Source organism: Eupeodes corollae, chromosome 1 (assembly GCF_945859685.1).
Source record: "Eupeodes corollae chromosome 1, idEupCoro1.1, whole genome shotgun sequence".
Lineage (NCBI taxonomy): Eukaryota > Metazoa > Arthropoda > Insecta > Diptera > Syrphidae > Eupeodes > Eupeodes corollae.
In genome coordinates this window covers 13,144,974-13,168,577 of record NC_079147.1, presented here as the reverse complement: position 1 = coordinate 13,168,577, position 23,604 = coordinate 13,144,974, and the positions used below count along the sequence as shown (strand labels likewise).

The window sequence follows — 23,604 nt, the reverse complement described above, 5'->3', positions numbered from 1 at the left end:
AGTTCAACACACAAATCAAGGAAACGTTCTTACAGAAAAGATCAAAACAAGATTTATTTATTACAATGTTTTATTTTTGCTAGAGTTATGGTAAATTAAATATCGTAGAATTTTTCATTTTCTGATAATATTCAAATTCAACGAACAAATGTATTTTATTTTGCAATGTGGAATTTGTATTTATTTTTAGATTTTTTAATTATAATTTTTTGTTTTTCGTTATCTAAAAGTTTGTTGTACGAGTATGAAGTTTGATCGCTCGATCATTGCTCATTGTAAATTAATAATAATCACTCACAAATAATTCAAGCAAGCAGACGTTAAGACTACCAATTACTCAATTTATTTATGTGCAACAGCAAGTTTATTAAATGTTTGCAATATTATAATATATACCTCGATTTTAATTCACATTAGTATCGGGGATTTGCAACATCACTGAGCTATGAAGTTGCAAAAGTTGCATTCAAACTACAGCAGCGCCAGCGACGCACGGCGGCGGCGGATGAATGGTGTGGTGGCGCGGTGCATCTAAATTCCAATATAAGCTCACGTGTATAATTTCATAAAAAAATATATCGACCGTTGATTACTATTTATCTACACAGGTTTATTGCAACGCATTTGAAATTCTTTGATTACATTCGTACAATAAAAAAATATATCTGCTTATACACAATCGAAATCTTTGTGATATAAAAAGTGGGAGGAGGGGTTTGTGAAGTGGAAGAGGGGGTGAACTTTAAACTGATTAACTTGTAACACGCGAAATGTGAGCTGTGCCTAATTCCAAGCAGATAGATACTTCTATACCTTATTGCATTGATGACGATAGTTATTTTGTAAACAAAGCAAAGTATATAAAGATAGGTCTTGAGTATAGTAGTTTGTTTAAATTAAATAAAAATTGTGAATAAAATTATCATCTTGTTATATCTATCAATCAATGTTAGTGTGATTATCAGTTCGAAGGCTTGTAATGATGTTTATCGTAAGGCTTTTGTTAGCAATGCAGCGTTTATTGTTAAAGATATTTAAAAAGTTAAAAATGTGTTTTGTATACTAAAATGAATAAATTATAAATCACAACGAAAACCATAAGAATAAAAAATGTCAATTATTTTTTGGGACAGGAACTCTTTGTTGACAAGACACTGAAAAAACACACACTTGAATAAAATAGAAATATTATTGAAATGATCGTAATATGCACATTGCACACTTTACAGCCTGAGGTTTTTTTTCTTATTAGATATGTGACAATAAGTAATTACTTTGCATTATAATTAAAAAATTCACTATCCAAGGATTCATTTAAACCAGATTGACTCCTTTTATTTACCAAATTTTTGCTATGTTCATTCTTCCCATATGACATTTCTCCAACATCATGAGCTAACTACAGGCCATGATGGTGAAGACGAGTTTCTTAACAAAATTGTCTTCTTCTCTATCATCTCCCCTATCTATATTTTTGTATTTATCTTTACCTGACAAACTTTAAACTGTCTTCCTTAGTTGTTGAAACAGTTTGCCTTACAGGTCATCTTATCTTGAGAATAGTGAATATTATGTTCAATTTAGGTCCGTGCGTTTCAGTCCTTTTTAATCTGCTTCTGGTGCACCCCAAGGTAGTCATATAGGCAGTTCAAGAAGACGCAATTCAACCAGATTTATATATTTTCTCAACCTGGTGTATCAAGAATTGTTGAAAGAACAGTCTTTTGATAGTTATATTTTTATTGACTCGTAAAGTACATAGGATAAGGCTATGTATGGAATAACACATCGGACAAATGGTCTCCACGGCTTTGCATGCACATACGCACTCTCTTGTTGAAATTTTCCATGACCATTCTGCATAAATGTGGCTGAATTTTGTTGATGCAGCGTTGAATCTCCTCCTTTAATGCACGGGTGGTTGTGGGCTTGTTGACATAGACTTGTGATTTCAAATAACCCCATAAAAAGAAGTCTAATAGTTTTAAATCACACGATCTAGGAGGCCAATTTTGATCATCGAAACGATAGAGTACACGACCTGGAAATGTCTCATGCAGTAATTGAATTGTTTCACGGGCTGTATGACATGTGGGACCGTCTTGTTGAAACCACATATTGGACACATCAATATCATCAAATTTTGGCAGAAAGAACTGTGTAATCATATCGCGATATCGAGCACCAGTAACAGTCACTGCTTGACCAGCATCATTTTCAAAAAAATAATGCCCAATTATGCCTCCAGCCCAAAATCCACACCATACAGTCACGCGTTGTGGATGCATTTGTTTTTTTACAATCACATGTGGGTTCTCCGAACCCCAAATGCGCCAATTTTGGCGATTGACAAAGCCATCAAGATGAAAATGTGCTTCATCGCTTAGGATGATTTTGCTCGAAAAATCAGGGTCCATTTGTTGATGTTCAATAATCCATTCAACGAACTCTCTTCTCTGTCCATTATCATTAGGCTTCAATTGTTGTGTTAATTGAATTTTGTAAGCATGAAGACACAGATCTTTGGTAAGTCTACGCTGTAGAGAGGTTCTTGAAATTTGCAATTCTTGTCCACGACGTCGAATTGAGATTCCTGAATTGTCAGTAACACTCTCACGCACTGCTTCGACATTCACATTTGAACGGCTTGTTTATGGACGACCAGTGTGTTTGGCGTCTTCAACGGATCCAGTCTCCATGAATTTTTCAATTAATCTCTTCACAGCTGACGAAGTTAAAACACTATTCCGACCATATTTTGTATGAAATTTTCGAACTGCAGCCAAGCTTTCACTATTTTTTAAATATTCTTTAATAATGAAGACACGTTGTTCTATCATGTAACACTCCATTTTTAAAAACCCTATACTGTTAGCTGTCAAATTGCTTTTTTTCAGGGTTGCCAACACTTCACTGCACAAAGGCGGCAAATTCAAATCTTGCGTTAATTTTGGGACACCCTTTATAAGGGCTTTTTATGTGACCATGAACTTAAATTTCCACTTACAATTATTGATGACATGATTCCAAAGGCCAACTCTAGATTTATATCAAGATATACACACATCAAGACTATAAAGCATGCAACGAAGGTTTTTTTGTGTGGCACTCCAATACCTTCTTTGGGAAAATCCTTTGATCTTACCTCCTTATAGTGATCGCCTACATCTATTAAACTCATTACAGGAACTTATTCAAATTGCTGACATACTTTTCATACATCGGCTTCTCTCTTTAATAATTAGATTTCGCTTAGCACCGGTAACCTGAAAAATCCTCACCTCTTCTTTTTACCAAAACACCACACCTCCTACAGCCTTAACGAACCTCCGACTCGAATGCTTCCGTTGGGCAATTCGATTTTTTTCGAAATTATAAAAACTAAGGTAGTTACCTACTTAATTTTTGTTATACTTGTATCTTAAATTCAGCGAATAATTGTGACTTTGGCCCCAATTATATTATTGCATCTATCTATAGGCATACGACATTTTAACTTTAAACCTTAATGAATTATTAGTCACCAATAATTCGAAAAAATACGGAAAGGGCTAATATTTTGTAAATTCTAGGTCGTTAAAACTGTCCAAGTATTACCCTAGAAATCATATTTTTTAAGTGTGGTGGAAGGTTATGAAAATCAATACTACGAGTATATCCGAACTATTCCAAATATCAATATCATTAAATAAGCTTCATTATTTGAAAACAATTTACAAAGTTTTGTGAGAATGGGAAGGTCTGGAACTGGATAATAATTAGTTCGATATTCTTAAAAAGTATATTTGACGTGTTACAGAAAAAGCAGAAGTCCCATAACCCCTGTAGTTCCGACGATTCCTTCCGTCTGTCTGTTTGTTCTTACGCCTGCAGCCTAGGCCATTAGGTTGATTGAATTCAATTTTGGATATAAAGGTCTTAATGGCGTTACGGTTTTTTTTTAAATTTTGCTCATAAGCAAAATAAACAGTATCGCTCCAAAAATGTGTTACTCATAAATCAAAAATTTAAACTTTATCGATTACAGGTTCTTAGAATTTTCGTTAATTTTGGTCTCAGCTTATTTCAAAACAAAAATATAATCAGTTTATTAATAACACTTAAAATCTACAGAACATACGACATAAAATTGATAAAAATTGATATTTGATTCTCGATATCAGGTGAAAAAAATTAAAATGTTGTTCTTAAAGTCGGGAGCAAACACATGTACTGAACCAAAACTTATATTATCATATTTGCATGTGACCATGAACAGAAACTTCTACTTCCAATTGATGAAATAATTCCAAAGACCTTTTTTTTTTTGAATTCATTTTTATTAATTCATTCATAAAACTAGCCTAATTATCCATGACTTACAACTAACTTAATGGTCCCATACGGACACTCTAAGTTAAACTATAACAATTAAAACTAATGCCATTCGGCCCTAAGATCTATTTTACTTCATTTAAATTTTATTTATGTTTGTATTTATTGGAAAAGTTGGAAAAAAAACTAATATCAATATTAAAAAATGTGCGTAACACTACGTCTTCATCGGTTCCGACGCTCGTTTGTAATGACACTATTTTTGTAAGTTCGATTGATAAAGCTAATTTGCTTGCAGCACAGATTGCTGTTAATTCGTTGCTGTCAATAAGTGACATGACTGCATTTGTAGAACCTGTCCCTAAAAAAGGCGAATCCTCCTCACCATCTAAATATCGTCCAATTGCACTTACGTCCATTTTTTCCAAGGTCATGGAAAAGATGATCAATTTCAGCTTAAGACATTTCTTGAAGAACGAAAGCTTTTAATGACCGCCAATATGGCTTTCGTTGCAAGAAATCCAATGGTGATCTCATGGTTCATCTCACCGAACAGTTTAACAAATCTTTGACAAAGTATTACACTTGATACTTCAAAGGCATTTGATATAGTTTGGCACCAAGCTCTCTATTCGAAAATGATCGCATTTAGTATTGATGAATCCCTTCTTTGTTGGGTTAGAAATTACCTTTCGGACCGTTCAATTTAAGTAGTATTGGACGGGTTCAAATCTGATATTCAAAAAATAAACGCTGGTGTGCCCCAGGGTTTCCGTTTTGTCTCCGGCACTTTTCCTTATTTTTATAGATGATCTTTTGTCTGAATTTTCTAACCCACTTAACTGTTCCGCTGAGAATATGATAAGCTAGTTAAATTTTGATCTTAATAGTATTGTTCAATGGGAATTCAAAAACCGTGTAGAATTTAATACTTTGAAAACTCAATGCTGTCTACTGTCACTAAAGCACAACGCTCCCCCAATGCCACTGTCTATAAGTGGTACTTGCATCGAGGAGACTCAACAGCTTTCAGTCCAAGGTATGTGCATTTCAAACTAATTGTTGTGCAGTGATCACATATTTGACATCACCAAAAATGCTGCTAAGTGTTGAGGTTTTCTTCAGAGATGCAAGAAGTTTTTACCCCTTCTGATCTGGCTACAATCTATAAAGCGTATATTCGTCCGAAACTCGAGTAAAATTCCCATATCTGGGCAGGTGCTCCAATAATGCATTTGAGTCTCTTGGACAGAATTCAAAATGAAACTTTTGTATCTCGTGAGCACCGCCATATGGTTTCATGTCTATCATTATTTTATCGATATTTTCATAAACAATGTTCTAGTGAAATATCCACAATTTCTAGTGAAATATCCAGTTGCATTCCTCCCCAACAATTTAACCGCAATACCCGTTCTTTTAGGAATGCTCATCAGTTTACCCTTGAGCTAATGAATTCTTATTTTTAAACCTCAATATAAAGTCACTATTACTTCGAAAAAAAATCTTACCGGGCTAAAATTTCGACCATACGTGAAAAGGTCTCTACACTTTCTTAAAATTACAATAGAATTCCTAATTTTTAGGTGGGAGGTTGTGAAAATCCATACTATCCAAACTATTCGAAAATTAGAAGAAAAAAAAATCTTAATTCATTAAAAACAATTAAAAAAGTTTTGTAATTTTTTTTAGCTTTTAACGGTACAACCTATCAACAGAATGACTTTAAGTTGTAGTTCCGACAATTCCTGTCGTCTGTCTGTCTGTGCCAGCCACACGAATTTTTGAATTTTCTGTTGAAATTTTCTTTAAATTTTCTTTTTAGCTTGGCTTTTTTTATATACAAGAAACCCATTTTTGTATTGCTATAGAAAAGTAAACCCCTTGGCACATTTTTTTTGTATTTTAATTTATTTAGAAATAAATGAACCCATTTTTAAGTTTCCATAGGAAGTTATTGTAATTAGTCCTATTTCTCTTTGAAAATTGACGTTTTAAGCTCTATATAATCTAAATCAAAGATTTCTAACGATATGATTGTTCAGGATACCACTTTTCTCAAGAACTAGTAGAGACATCGACTTCAAATAAATAAAAAAAAAGCTGGGATTCGACCCTCACTAATAACTTCCCATCCCGTCTGTGGATTTGTCCTGCTTTAAAGTTTGTAGGTTGGTTTATAAAAGTTTCATTTGAATTATTCTTAAAATTTTAAAATTACCAACAATATTTTTCATATGAAGAAATAGTTTAGTTTGAAAATTTTGTTTTGTTAAAAAGATTTTTAGTTGAACACAAATTTTTACCAATTTTAGTAGCATTTCTTAAATTTTTACAAATTGGATGAATGAAATTAACTTGAGAAGTATCATGAACCGAACATCAATTTTTACCAAATTTGCGTACTATTTTTTTCGGATTTTATTTATTTTTTGTGAAAAGGGGACAGTTCAAATTTAATAAAAAAAACTGCTGAATATCGAAAACAATATTTTATTTGCAATAAAAAATGTTTGAAGACAATATCTTTAATTTTTGAAAAGCTATTCGAGTCAAAAGTAAATTTTTACCAAGTTTAAGTATGGTTTTTGTTTTAGGTTTTTATTTTTTTGTTAAGAACTGTCAATTCAATTTTTCTTAAAATTTTTTCGAATGTTGATAACAATATTTAAAAAAAAAAAAAATTAGCTTAAAGCGAATGTCTTAAAGTTTTGAAAAGTTAGATGAGTCGAAAATCAATTTTTATACTTTGTAAGAAAACTGTTAATTGGATTTTTTGAAAATTTTACTATTTTTTAAAAGATAAAAGCAGTTTAAAGCCAATATCTCAAAGTTTTAAAAGGATATTTAAGTCGGAAATCAATTTTTAACAATTTTTTTTTGATTTTTATTTTTTTTAAAACTGTCAACTGGATTTTTCCTCAAATTTTGTTCGAATGTTAAAAACAATATTTCTTATAAGATAAAATAAGTTTGAAGCCATAATCTTAAGTTTTTGAAAAGATATCTGAGTCGAAACTCAATTTTTACCAACTTTGAGTATCGTTTTTCTTTTTTCTCAAAATTTTACCAGATGTTAAAAATGTAAATTTTCGTTGCACAAAATTGTTTTGGAGAGACACATTTTTTAAAAAGTTTTTTTGATTTAAAAAAAACCTTTAGTTAGATTTTTTTCCAAAAATATATTAGTTTGGAATCACGTTACAATATATAATATTAAATTTAACTCAAGTCTGTAGCGTCATTGGTTTGTGAGATATTTAAGGTTAACCAAAATTTTCACTTTTTTTAAACTGCTATGGAAAGTAAGTAGTATGGTAAAAATACCACCCACGGAATTTTTTCGTTGCACCTTTCTGCATTATTATCTGTATAACAAAATTTATTTGAAGTCGATATCTCTTCTGGTTCTTGAGATATTTACGACTTAAAAATTTTTTTTTCGACTCTAGGGAAATTAAAACGTCGAGAAATATCAACATTTTTCATTCGAGAAATCTTACCCATTGCAATAACTTTCTATGCGAATTTTATAAAGTTCTAAAAAAAACTTTAAAAAATAACGACTTAGTGTTTTTCGGCAAAAAAAACATATATGAGTCCAACTTGACAAGTTCTTCTTGAGGAAATCACCACTTAAATATTAAAGGTTAGCATTCAGGTTCCTATTTTTTGTGTAATTATTTAAATTTTTATTTTTTATAGTCTTCAATAAATTTATCACAATTAATAAAATGTAACCTTTTTAGATTTTAAAAGCATAAAACCAATATTTGTAACACTATTAAAAAACATGTCATCAAAAATAAATAACTTTTATTAAGTATTAACTACAAATATGACAATAAATAAAAACAAAAATATCCATTGCTTATATATTGAAATGTTTAATTTTAAAGAATTATGCAAAAATGTTCTCATAAAGCATCAAATTATAGCTTTGATAATATTTGTATGTAAAATTATGCATCATTGAAAAGGAAGTAATAAATTATAATTATTCTAACTATTTTCGCAATAAAAATATCTAAATTTGTTCTAAAAAACAAATTTAAAATAAAATAAATAAAAATAAAACAATAAAACAACATCAGACAATATTCTATCAATTTATTTGCATATCTTTTATATGGAATGTTTTTAGCACTACCTATAATTCTGATATTAGTATTCAAATAGCATTTTTATGGAATTGCAAATAATGATCATTTGTTTATGAAAACTGAAAACGAAAATAAAACGTCTTTCCTGTCACACGCTTACACCCCTAAATCGTAGCTGAAAAGACATTAAGATATTGTGTTAGGGGAACTTGACTAAGAGAGACTCTCAATAATTCAGGCTAATACAATCATATAAATAATAATAATTAAAATTAAAATTATTATGAGGGTTATTGTGATGAACATTTTAAAATTAATTGAATTACTGAAATGTTAATAATAAAAATAAAATAAGCGAGGTCCAGGTCCACAATTCACTGATAAATGTTGTAGTCCTTCTTAAAAAAGAGCTTAGCCATTTTCATTCTGAGTCTAAAAACATTTTAATAATAAAATTAATTGTTTAAAATAAATAACCCAACACCGTATATAGGGTGTTATTTTTGTAGCATGTGAATTTTCAATGTTTGTTTTTAATGGTTTGACAGTTTTACATGTTTTGATATTGCTGTTCAGCTAGATTTTGCAATTCATCATAAATCGTTAAAAATGTGATACTTAACTTTGAAACAAAAAGAAATCGGTTCGAGAAAATCATAGAGCACAATTTATATAAAATTCATTGTAGAAATATTTTTCTCTTATAATTTTGTTCAAGCTTTTTAGGTTCTTAAAAAAACACCCGATACTCAACATTATGATGTAATGGGTGTGGTAAAACGTCTTACGCATCGAATTAGCGTTCGTTTTCATGATGAGTAATAAAAGCTCATTGTTTTTTATTTTTTCGGAGTCAGAGAAATAGATTTTTTCATAGAGATCTAAATAAAAACTTAATGTATGTTTATCTTTGATCATTTTCACCCGAAAATAGAAACGTGGTATAAATACAATTATAAAAATACATAAGGATATATTTGTCTAATTTCAGCCCGTACACGTGCGTAGCTTATAACTTCTATATATATATTTCACCACTATCATCTTTATAAGATCTATTAGAGCTCATTGACAATCACAGAATTTGTTAATGTTTATTTTATTATTTGTATTCCTCATGGCAATAATAAGTCTAAAGGGACAAAAGTCAATTCATTTAAGTTGATGCGATAATTAAGCTTTGATCTGAAACTTTTTTGTATGATGTTAAGTCTTAACAACAGCGACATTCTTGTTGACATTTGACTGCTATAATATACTTGACTATATGAAAAGATACATATTTATAAATATTGTGTTGGCCATGAAATTTTTTTCCGTCATTAGATAAGTATATACAAATAATTACTATTGGTCAAGAACTTTGGCTTTAATGGCAAAAAAAAAAGTTATGTTTGTTCAATAAAGCCTAGAGAGAGAAGATGTTTAAGTGCTGTATTTCTATTAGGTATAGGTACCTTTGACTTTTGAAAACCTTCATTTCCTAGAATTTAATAAGTGATGGTTTATTTATAATGTGTTAAGTAAACATGAAAGTGGATATTTTTTGAGATGGATTAAAGGGGCTTAATATATTTAAATGTGATCTATGATTCTTGAGCTATGTTTTTGAAAGTTCGTTAAACTTAATTTAATAATACTCTATCAAAATTTTTGTTGGCTATATTTTATTTTAAATCAAGGAAGCAGATAGATACACATTTCAAGGTTGAAAATCTTTACATTCACTAGAAGATTCGAGTTATTATAATTTTAAAACAACAACTTAATCGTGAAAGGGTTTTATGTATCATGAGTACTGAAGTTAACTCTTTTGTTTGTGGTGCTAACTTTGTTGTTCAAGTTTCTTGGAAAATTATTCTTCCTCCGGCGATAATTTGTCCAATATTTATGATAAATAGGGCTCTTTTTAAGATTGTTAAGAGCACTTCAAACTTAATGTAAAAGCAACAACAAGATATTTGAGATAGCACAGAGAAGTCCAAGTATTCCTACCATCATTGAGAATGAACTTAAGTAAGTGCTTTCAATTTTGCGGTTACAAAAGTATAGGGCTGGAGTTGGACTAAGTTGTTAAACCATTTTTTTTTTCAGTTGAAAGTCTGACAATTACGAAAATGAAAATGATTAAAACCTACTGCAAAAATGGTGATTCTGCGACAGCCACATATCGTGATTTAAGAGGAGATTATGGTCGACATATTCGCAATACTACGCAAGCAATTTGCATAATTGTTAAGAAATTTGAAGAGCCTTCATTAATGGAAGATATTGTAAGGCCCGTGCATCATCGTTTCGTCCGACCCATGAAAAAATCGCTGATGTAAGTAAAAGTGTTTTGCCAAAGACTCGAATGTGTCGATTCCTCTTTTGTCCTTAATAATAAAGACTCTTTTATCGCACATCCATATAAAGTCCAGCTCACGCAACAACTGAAGCCAGCTGACCATAAACAAAGATACAACTGGTGTTGTATGGCCAATTAGAACAAAATTGTCTGCAGTGACAAAGTACGCATATAGTTTGGACAGTTCGAAGGGAGTTTGAACAATCTCTTGAGAATAAATCCATGTAGAGTTCAGTGCTGCTTTAGCTAGCTGAAGCTTGTTGGAAAGATGACTTTTCCTAGATAGATTTGATGATACTTTCGTGACAAGATATTCGTATTCCTTGACGATTTCAATATCTTCACCAGCAAATTTAAACTTTTAATTTTGGGCATACCGTCCACCGGCCTTTCGAAATATCATTATTTTGGACTTACTCAAAGTCGCCGTGAGATTCCACTTTGCGCAGTTCAGCCCATGTTGCAAGTCTTGTGAAAAGAACAGATGCAAAAATCTTTAATAAACAGTTTAGGAAGAAAATTCCTCTATAATTCTCAGCTAAATTTATATCACCTTTTTATGTTATGGAAACAAAATCGCCTTTTGGAAGCCTTGTGGTAAATTATTGAAGTTAAATTTGTGATTAAAACAATAAGTCAGCATAATTAAAGCCTCATCTGTAGGACTCTTGTAGCAGTCAAAAGGTATTTTGTTTTCCCTTGGTTCTTTGTTCAACTTTGTTTTTGCGATATTGACAAGTTGAGCAAAATGATTTTTCTTCTAGTTCGTACAAATTAGTTTCAGATTCTTGTTAGCTTCTAAGTACATTTTCTTGAATATATTTGTATGGAATTTACGGTATAAATCAAGCTACCAGAATGCCTTCTCTCTTGCTTTTTCACACTCACGATTAAACCATTTATTTTTGGGTATGAAATGCCGTCTTTGAATATTTTTTTGAGCACTTTTCAAGGTTAAGTTCTGCTGAAAAACTTCAATATGATGCTCTCTCAGAATTAGTTTTTTTAGTAGTTGCAGCTCGGTTCAACTTGACACAGAGAACGCCCCATTCAATTCAAGATTTATAATAAAGAAGTAATATTATAAAAAAATGTATATGCGTTTTATTAACGTTTACTTTTGAAGCTGCAAAATGGATAAACCTGTAAAAACACCGTATTACCTTTTAAATAATTTAGAAAAAAAATTGGTTATAAGACGAGAAAATTTTCGGTCTGGTCTTGTAAAACCTTTAAGACTATCTTACCATTTATATTAAATCGAAGTGTAAGGATACTCTCGCTGACCTTGCAAATCTCGGAATATTTTCGGGTCTTATAGTAATTTTTTATTTATAATTTTCGGTTGAAGTTTTTGTTCTGGACTTATTAACTAAATGAGGAAATGAATGTTATTTTTAAAAGGCCGATTCGGAAAAATTCTTAACACTAGACTCATTTGAGTTACTGCCCAAAAACTGATTCATTTTGACGGTCTTTTGCAAAGCCCCACATCAAAAATGTAAAGCTGCCGAAACACAAAATTTTCCTATCAATTGACGTCGTTAAAACTTTAGATTGCTCGACCAGGAAACTTCTTTGCCAATAAAATCATTGCTAGTCTTATTATGTGGCTTGTTGCTCCATCTTCTTAGAAAAACATATCGTTGAAGTCATGATCTTTATCGTTGAAAAAACATGTTGTTCGAAAAATCAGTATTTTCTATTTTTCCATGACGCAAGAAGCTTATCTATGACGTTGTAAATAGGAAGTAGACTTTACCTGTTTTATAATTTGATCATTAAGGAGTAAACTGAAGTAAATGGCAAATAATACTTAATTAATGACAGGTGATTCATGAAAGTGCCATCCATCAGCGCCACCAAATTGAAAACTCATAATGAATTATCCTTTATCATTTTATTAGACACATTTTTTTGATTAAATTTATGACGCTCCAATGCTTTCGATAATGTTTCTCAAAATCTAACAATCGTCTGAAAAAAGTGTTGTGATTTTTTTTGATTAATTATTTGAAGACCCTTTTCCAAAAGTGACCTGTGTCACAACATTTTTTTTCTTGAAGCCAATTATAGGAAGTATTTATCTTAATAAAATGTATAAATATATTTTTGTACTTCCCACGCTCCTTACACATGTTTTCTTAATTTTTGATTGTTAACCTTAAAAAATTCAACATAAACTGTATGAAGTTTGATTTATTTTTCTTAATGAGTTAGAAATGATTAGCAACCAAATTATAAATTCAAGAACCACGTGGGTTCGTGGGTCACATATAAATTTATATTTTAGTTCAAATTAAATCTCTAAATCTTTAAAAAACTAAGCAGTACTGAAAATTAATCAACATGGCTATTAAGCTAAACACACAGACCGATGTTCCTTTTACTTTCAAGGCAAACCTATATTTTTTTCAGTGTACATTTTTCTCAGCTTAAATGATATCTGTCAGAGAGATCATCGTATATTATCTGTTATTGTTTTGTCTTCTCGTTTATATAAGCAATAATGCAGGTACGTGCTTCAATTACAACACATTTATAAGCTCTGTTTTTTTTTCTGAAACATTGCACATTTTATTATAGACCACATGAATACCACTCCTCTTTATACAAAGACTAATATAGTTTCTAGTTATGTGAAAATAGCTCTGATTTACACATACCATGTTTTATCATTTATCTGCAATAAATCCAAATGACATTTTCCCCACACTTGTTTTTCCAAAAAAACCTCTTTTCAAACTTACAAAAATTTCAATTATTAAAACCTTAACCTTGAAACATCTGTCTGATGGTATGATAAAAAAAAATATATTATTCAATGAAAATACGCTAAAACTTCCAGTTCAGTCAAAGCATTTAATATTTCATAATGCTAAACAGCAACAAAAACGACGCACGACATAAAAAAAAACCCACACAATTTAATTAGCAACCGATAACATCCATCGGCCTAATAATAAAAAAAAAACATAATATAACTGTTGAGCACCTCATGGGCAAAGCTTTTTATATACTATACATACTTTTATCTTATAAATTATTCAAATATGTACCCATTGAGCAGTAATATTTATGTAGCCATTTTACATATACATAAGTCTTGGAATGATGACAAAAAGTCTTTTTTTTTTAAATATATCTTTACCACAACCATCGATGGTGGTGTGTTGTATAGTTTGTCAATAATTGACCTTGTCATTATTAGTTTCAAGACAAATTTACATAGCTATATGTAGATATGTAGATATGTAATATTTTAATATAAATTTTATGTCTTAACTCATACAAACACGTAATTTTACGAAATATCCAATTTTAGTATAAATTGTATCAAAACAAAACGAAAGAGCTAAGCAACGAACTTGAAAATGAAATACATACGTGCGTACTCGCAGGCTTTTAGTAAATATATATAATGCTTGTACGCAGTGCAGGCTAAAACAATTAAATTATGTACTAATGAACATGCGTGCATTTTCTTCTAATACTTTTGTTGCAATATTTAAGCTTAACTTTGACGAAATATTGCATAATTTAAAATCCACATGTTTTAAGTCTAAGACTTGAAATCAATATGTATACCCAAATAAGCTCTTGTTTTCCCTTTCTGCAAAACTAAGTTACACATTTAAGAGTTCGTATAATGTTGAACTATTTTGATTTCGATATCAAAAACCAGTTTTAATGAAATTTGAATGATTTAGTCATCATAAGTTTATGTTGTTGAGGTTAAATAGACAAAGTTCAGGTGTACTCATTTTGTTTGTTTTACATTTTCTTTTAATTGTAAGTGAAACTGCAAAATCTTTCTGCAGTTGTTGGAATATTTCTTAAAGTCTACAAAACAATTAATTCTAAATTAAATCTTCCGTTCGATGATTCAGAATAGATTTTTCGTATTCTTTTTAAATTCTCATCATCATAAATACAATTTTGTAGACAGAAAATACGTCAATAAAGATAACCATCATCATCATGATTATTATGATATACCTTAGCGATGATGTTGAGGTAGTAGGTAGGTACAGGTAGTACATTCAACTTTTGTACAGGTCGGTTAAGTCCATAGTAAAGCTTAGAGTCAATTTTATTGTGACTAAAGCTTTGTCTTAAGAAATAGCGACTTAGTTATAGTTGTTACTGTTGTGGGAATCGGTCGTGTTTTTGAGGAGTTTATGAATTAAGAAACAAATCTTCTTTGTGATTTGTTTATTATTTTTTGTTGTGTAAATATTATTCAATGTGTAATAATATGTGCGGTACATAATTATAATTATAATAAGAACCAAAAACAAATTATCTTTTTGGCAATAATTTCCTATAAAACTTGTTTTTTGTGTGGAAAATAATAATTGATTTGTTGTTTGCGAGTTGAGTTGAGAAAAATTACGTCTATTTTTATAAAATGTAAGTTTATTTTGTTCGATGAAAAACAAAGTTATTTAAATGCCGGTTTTGTGGATGACAACACATTTTTGAAATTGGAATTTAACATCGTACATAAAACAATATTTTTCATTTCATAATTTATATCTTTTTTGTGTATCAAATTTAAATCAAAGCAAATTTAAATATTCCTCATAGAATATTTATGTTTCGTTAATGAGTGATTTTAAATCAGTCTATAACATTTTAATCGGCTTAATATTTACAAATTTGTATTGTTATGGAAATTGTATAGTATTTTGTATTGTGCTTTATATTTTTAAAGATTTAATTTTATTTGGAACTATAGTGAAATTCTTTTGTTTCAAGTGGACCTGTTAAATATTGTTCAACATAAAATATTTTGTTTTAATAAATTTCATAATTATTTATTGATTTAATTTGAATTTCATAATTTTTAAACAAGTTCATAACTTGTTTAACATGTGTGGGATTATGTTATGTTTTGTTTTGTAAAATTTGGATTAAAGAATTTGACTTTGGAACTTATTAGAATTAGTTGTATGCCTAGTGTTAAATAAATTTTCTCAACGAATTATTTAAATGAAACTTTAAAGGCTCTTGTAGTAAGATTCCTTGCAGTCCTTGTCATTATTTCAACTAAAGTTTCCATTTAAAGTCCAATAATTTGTGTACTTTTACGAGCAAGAAATCCTTGTGATTCGTTGATAATCCATTAAGCTTATTTTTGAGGCTTACTTATTTCAATTTTAATTAAGAGTCCTATTAAATTTCTTACAGTCCAGTAGCGAAATATTATATTAACATGACTTTATCATTTAATTATCAACAAATTATTTACTTATTTAATTTTGTTTATTTTGTTTTCCAGGTCAACAAGTGAGCCAGTTATGGCAAACCACACAGAGAGACCCAATTGGGGCTCACCAGATACAGCCGTTGCTATGCGGCATGCATACAAATCCTATGGCAAAGGAAAAAATGCCAACCAGGTTTTGAATAATCTTAATATGACAGTTCCAAAGGGTACAATGTAAGTATCTATTAATTTTCATTGTACGTACATTTTTAAATTGTGCATCATGCAAGTGGTCTGATTTAAATTGTTATAATTACCTCATATAGGAGCTGTACATAGTGTTGTATTGTTGTTGCATAATCCTGATTCTATGAAATACAATATCCGGTATATTTCTTGTTACAGACCACATTCTCGCAAAATGTGCAAGGTAATTTGTTTTCGCAATTTGGTGTCAATTGGCTGTGTTAATTGGTAAAAAAGAGGGGATTTTTGTTTGTTAAATTGTCATGTAATTTATTTGTTTACATACATTTTCTTCATGAATTCTGCAATGCCATTTAGTTAAATATTTACTTTTGATTCATAAATTCGAATGGAGTTATTCATCATCTTTATAAAATGCACTTAGTATAGTTTTGTGACAGTGCAATAATGTATCTCCTCTAGAAGTATCGGTTTATTCAAAAAGAGCATAAATCGGCCGATATTCGATATTCGTACAATCGTCGCTGGCTTGTTGGCATAGACCAAAGACTTGACGTAGTACCCAAGGACCATTTTGTTAAAAAACTCGTTGTCCAAACATGGTTTTCAATAAACTGATTGTGACATTCACTGTGTGGCTTGTAGCGCCGCCTTTTTGGAACCACATGTCCTCGAAGTTTATATCCTATTGGAGCCAAAATAATTCGGTTATTATTGAACGGTAGCGATACCCCATTCACAGTAAAGTGCCGGTCTTTATCGTCAGGGAAGAAGTACGGCCCAATGACGCTGCCGGCTGATAAACCACACCAAACCGTAATTTTTTGTGACTCATGGTGTACGTGTGGATTGCTGCTTGATCTATAGCGCATATATTGTTTATTGACGATGCCTTAAAAAAGTAGCCTCATCGCTGAAGATGATTTTTCGACGAAAATCCGAATCATTTTTAAGTTGTTTCTCAGCCCATTTAACGAACATACGACGCTTCTGGTGGTCAAGTGGCTTCAATTCTTGCGTCAATTTAATCTTGTAAGGATGTAGGCCAAGATCATTTCGCAAAATACGCCATAACAACGTCACAGAGATGCCGAACACTTGAGATCGACGTGTGAGAGGCACATTGGGCTTTCTGAAACTGAAGCCTCAGAGGCAGCATATTCTTGACACTACGGGCACTTCTTGATCTCCTTTTGTACTGTGGATTCAAGATTTTCCACTAGACACTCAATTGTTGATTTGCTAGGACGATTATGATACAATTGATGTAGCACTCTTAACGTTGAGACCACTGACTAAATTTAAATAATTTCGACTCGTTTTTTGCTCGTATATCTTCCCATCATAAAATGGCAAATCTTACTGAAGAAAAATGTCAAAAGAGCGTCAAGAAATATGGCGTCGTTTGCTGTCCCTGTCGTTCTACCTTTGTAGCTTCCCTTTTGAAAAACCCTGTATAAGATGAGATGTACTTGCAGTAAGTTTTATTGTCAAACAAATTACAACGTACACATTTTACTTAAATGTGTCCGATAAAGAGCTGCACAGCTGATTTAATGATTTGGTTTGCCTACTGGAAACGCCAAACTTTGCCAGATATTCAATATTCGGTTGACTTCGAGTTGGGATGCAAGTCAGGATCGTTTTCTATTTACCCTTCAATTGTCGTTATTTTTTGGAGAATTCATCTCTGTGTTTTTCTGATGAATAAATAACATCATTTTATACAAATTTTCCAGTTAATAGTTTAAGTGGAGATTCAAAAAATATCCCTTCAATAAACTCAGTTTTTCACACTATTTAAATTTGCCATTCCCCGTCAAATTAAACAAAGCGTATAAATAACAAATATTAATATTTAATTTACGTGTTTTCATGGATTTCGTAAGAAGCTGTATGTATATTTTCTAAGAATTTGTTATAGTAACAACTCAATATTTGTTGTCAGATCCTCCATTAAAACAGTAAAGATATTAACTCCCTCTTTCAATTTATTTTTTTGTTTTTATCTCTTTTCACCTTAAAAAAGACCATTTTTAAATAAATAAACTGAAAAAGAATCACACTCTTTTTAAATACAATTTTTAAATTCTCACACCAAGTTATTGTAATTAGTCCGATTTTTTGAATTAAAAAATTTGAAAATTTGTATTTCGAAATAAAAGATTTTTAAAGAGATGTCTAAGTGTGCGTCTACGGGATTCCAATTTTTGTCGTGAATATCTCAAGAACCACGGGAGATATCGAGTTCAAATAAATCTTGCCATACGGATAATAGCATACAAAGATTCAGAAAGGACTTACCACCGAATTTATAGGGAGTGATTTGACTAAGTCATTTTTAAGTCAAAGTTTCATTCGGACATCTTGAGACCTATTTATTGGTATCCATCTAAAGTTTTTGTCACTTGTATTTTTTTTTTTTTATAATTAGCAAACACTAAAAGGGTTTTTTATACCTTTAATATGCCAAAGACACAGTGTGATCATTAGGAAAAGAGGGAAGGGTTGGATAGGAGGTGTCGGTGTACATTGGTTTTAAATTTCTGAACATTGCAATGACAGGGAAAGATAGAGCGTGGCAAGGCGTTCCACATTCGCGTAGTACGGCTAAAAAAAGAATCTCTGTACTTCATAGTACGTCCGAAGTTGGGCTCAAGGGTAAACTGATGGGCATTCCTAGAAGCGCGGGTACTACGGTTAAATTGTTTAAGGGGAGGAATGCAACTGGCTATTTCACTAGAGCATAGTCCGTTAAAATAACGGTAAAAAAGGGTGAGGCAAGAAACCTTGCGTCGATGTTCGAGTGATGTAAACGAGTTTATGATATTAATGTCACCAATCATTTTAAAAGCTCTTTTTTGAATACTGTCCAAGAGGCTTAAATAAGTTACTGGAGCACCAGCCCAGAGATGAGAGTTATATTCAAGTTTCGGACGTATATAGGTTTTGTAGATTGTAGCCAGATCAGACGGAGAAAAAAATTTCTTGCAACGTCTCAAAAAACCTAGACATCTTGCGGCATTTTTGGCAACATCGCGTATGTGATCGCTCCACAATAGGTGGTTGCTGATGCACATTCCGAGGATGTCAAGATTTTCTGTTTCGTTGATGCAAGTGCCACTCATAGATAGTGGCAAAGACGGTTTATCTCGCTTTAACGATGCAAGACAGCATTGCGTTTTCGAAGCATTAAATTCCACACGATTTTTTATTCCCCATTGTACAATGCTGTGTAAGTCGGAATTTAATGAGCTAATCATATTTTGCCGTTGCAGTTCCACATCCGAAGAGGAGGGTTGTGAGTCTGGAAACGAATATGAAAAGCTAAGAGTGCTATCGTCAGCGAAACAATGTACTGGATTAGAAGTAGCAGACAGGAGATCATTTATAAAAATGAGGAAGAGGGTCGGAGACAAAACGGAGCCCTGGGGCACACCAGCGTTTATTAATTTGCGTTTAATAGACAAATCATTCAAAAGTAATTCCTGTCATGAAAAGTGCTTCCTTAAATTATCTCATCGGAAAAGCCATAGGAACTGTAGGTCCCATCCATCCCTGGCATCATTCACGCACAGGAATGTTTGAGAGTTGTATGTCATCAGGACTAGGTTCTCTACGATTACCACCTAATTGATTTATTTATTTTATCTATAAAGGGTGATTAGATTCTAAGGGCCGGTGTTGATTTTGAATAAAACACATATTATTTAAAATTGTATTGCCATTTTTTTAAATTATGATAATATTGGTATGGTTCAATTATGTGTGAGGCAAAATATCGGCCAAAAGGAAGCCACAAATGTTGATGACGCTGGTGCATAATTGAAGTTCTATGTCGTTAATGTGCCAAATTATGTCATTCTTTAACTCTTGTATTGTTGCTTGCTTATCAACGTGTGAAATCAAACGATCTTATATGCCAATTGGCATCACAACCACGTTAGTTAACACGGCCATTGAATTTGTCAGGTGCAAAAGACCCATTGTTTTATTAACTGTGTGGCATGTGGCACTGTCGAGTTTACATACATATCTAATTCGGGTTATAAGAAGTTCGTTATCATCTCACAAACACCATTCACAGTAAACTGCCTGACTGTCCTCATATATCCCGATTATGCCGACAAAATAGTTACTCTTTGTTTGTGCATTTCGACAATCACTCTTGGATTATCATTCACCCAAATTCGGCAATTCTGCTTATTGACGAATGTACTGATGTGAAAATGTATCTCATTATGATTTTCTTTGAAAATTGATCATGAACTATTGCCATTTCTTGCTACCATTCTGACCATTGACGACACTTAAGTTGTAAAGAAGCTTAACTTCTTGAGTCAACGACGAACGTGAGAGTAGCAATTGTTGGGAAAGACAAGCTGGTCGGCTGTTCAGACACACTACCGCAAACAGAAGCAATATTTTCTCCAATAATATCTGTACGATCATACATAGGTGTTTTTTGACATCTTCTACAGACCCAGACAGAAATTATAAAATAAAAAATGTTTCCAATTTTTGTATTTCAAATTGTGTTTGATTTGTTAGTAATTTATTTTAACCAACTTTTGATTGGGACATTAAGAGTCTTCGATAGTTTATTCAATCCGCAGAAGATATCTTATCATTTTCATGTGAAAATGAACTTAGGTCTCATAAAAGATCAGGAAAGAATCAAAAAAGCTACTTTAGCTCTATTTTCTTGCAAAAAAGCTATTGGTAATAAATGGGACTTACAACGCTATGAAAAAGGCAAACACCAGGTGGAACAACATCACCACGTGTCAGGTCACAAAAAACATCTGGCCAACACTGGATTTAAAATGTTCAAAGTACTTGCTATCTCTCAGCAGATCGCATATAAGCTCGATAATAGGTGTCATAACCGCACTCTGTCTAATAGGAAAGCACGTCACGCGGCTAGGCGTATTCTGAAATGACTTTTGCAAAAGCTGTATGGACGAGGAAGAGGAGGAAACCGGTCTTCACTGTAGGAGAATTCTTCTTTAAAGATCTAAATCATATCAGCATAATCAGCCTCTCACCTCGCCTTCCATTGAGCTTAGGAGGAAGCCTCGAGATTCATGTGGTATCACAATGGGCCATTAAACTGGCCTAAGTGTGTTCGTTTCCATCTTGGACAGCCACTTCAACCTAACCTAACCTAGGTCTCATATACTTTTGATAATACAAAATGAAAGTTTTCTTTTATTGTTTCCATAAATTTACTTACTGCCTCTGGCTAAATTGAACTAAATTTTAACTAATTTTCATAATTTCATTTTTCTCGAACTAATTTTTTTCAGTATTTTAAAATTGTAACCGGTAGCAAAATATGATAACGAGATATCACAATTGGTAACATCAGAACAGTCCAATTTAAATAACATAATTTTTTTTTGAAAAAATGATATTCTTTAATCCATCATGATCTGTCAGATCGATTTTTTTCATAAACATAAATATGTACCTTAAAAAACGAAAATGCTTTCTTTTTGTCGATCTTAATTATACGATTCGTATTTTCTTCAATTTTCTATAATTTATTTAACAACAACAAAGTCTATTATCAAACCAATCAAAAACGAAACAAAATCTCTTCTATTTTAATAACACGAACAAATTTTTAAAAACAGTGATCATGACCCAAATAGAAAAATTTAAGTACCTACCTTTTTCTCTAAAAAAAAAATTCCAAGAAAACCATTAGCCGACAATGGACTTACACTGAAACAAAACAACAAGAAGGTTGTCAAATATTAAACTTTATCTTCTACAGACGGACAAGCCTTTTTTTTGGATGATGGAACTTATGGCCTTTTCAGTTATGATTTATAGGGGGCTCGAACCCTTTGCTCTAATCGTATATCAATGTTTTTGAGTCTTTGACAACCACAATAAAGACTTAGTATTTTTTTTTCCTCTCAGTGTTGTTCATTAGGGCAACGTACTATGTACCTCCGGCTTTGACACATGGTCATGACTTGCATCAGCTATATCAGATTTCATCTAAAGCTGACATGTGTATGATGTTTGTGTGTACTATTAAGTGTTGTACCTATATACCTTGTCAAGACATATCAGAGAGTTCGAGAAGTTCAAAACTTTGATGCGTGTTCATATGTTTTTGTGGTTCCGTGTTCAAGGTGAATATTTTAAGCTTCCAATTTAAAAAAAAAAGTAGGTACGCATTTAATTGAAGCTCTGCTTGGACAACCACCTGTCATACACAACAATTACGAGTATGATGGTTCAAGATACATAAACTAAGCAGGTTTAAGTTCATTGAACGCTTCGAGGTATGATACTTCCCAATGATGATGACGGCGGCGGTACCTCGTCGTCGACAACAGACGGGACATGATGTATAATTACTTTCCTTTTCTTTTTACGATATAAATTAAATGATGCTGTGTATCTCATAAAAAATAAGTCTATTGTAGCCTAACGAAATAGCACTATTAAAATTATTATTATTTCATAAGAGAGTTTCAAAGAAACATTGACCTACTTTTTGGCATAGATTGTTAATAGATATTCGTTTGTGTTTTGTTTAAATATTATTTATAAATTATGATGAATATGTGACTTAAAGACGTAGACGCACATGACTTTTGACAATAGTCTGCGAAGTAAAGTATCAAATTATTCAAACATTTTAAATGTCATTAATTTTATATACTTGATGAAAAAAAAACTTTGATCTGTTGTTAAAATTGATCAAATCTGACAGTCCTAATAGAACTCGACGGAAGATACCCAAGATTTATCTGGAAAAGGAAAATCTCTGGGAAATAAGGTCAAAAAACTAATATGAAAAGGTCCCCAAAAATGTGTATGTTTTTTATTTTTCTTCTTCAAAACTTGAGGTTGTATGTAATGGGTTTTTGTTGATTCGCTTAATACTTCAAATGATGGATGAAATAAGTCCCAAATTAGAATCAATTTTATTTTATAGGTTTTTTCATGCAGTCAAGAGAACAATTTGGTTTTCACGTTCTTAAAGATTTTTGAAAAATTTTGAATTCAGTACTAACATTAATTTGGTCACCAAACTTTTGGTTAAACAAGGTGATGTGAACTTTCTGTTTTACATGTTGCGGCATTGTTGAATGTTGCATATTCCTTGAGCCATTTTTCCTTCAAATGATTTACAATTATATGATTTTTATTAACATAAGCACACATTCCAGGACAATTTTAAAGCGTGCCCGAAAGTAGTAGAAGGTTTAACAAAAAGTGTCTCTGTACATTGGTCTTAAGTTTCTAAATATTGCAATGTCAGAAAAATGCAAAGTGTGGTAAAACATTAAACATTCGCTAAGTACAGCTTAATAACAAAACTATGGCATAGTAAGGATCGAGGATATAATAGCTGATAAGCAAGAGAATTATGGTTAGCTTTTTCATCTGTCCTA

At 31.5% G+C, this 23,604-nt stretch overlaps 1 protein-coding gene across 4 annotated transcripts in view; it reads left to right on the top strand.

Moving 5' to 3' along the window:
* LOC129941086 (ABC transporter G family member 23) overlaps positions 1–23,604 on the top strand; it is a 179,879-nt gene that overhangs the window by 140,147 nt on the left and 16,128 nt on the right. For 3 of the 4 annotated variants that reach the window (XM_056049629.1, XM_056049630.1, XM_056049631.1), the window contains one exon: positions 16,049–16,210. In XM_056049629.1, the coding sequence (XP_055905604.1) occupies positions 16,049–16,210 (162 nt within the window). Of the gene's footprint in view, positions 1–14,940; positions 15,178–16,048; positions 16,211–23,604 lie in introns of those variants that run through there. The other variant, XM_056049632.1, reaches the window with a different exon arrangement.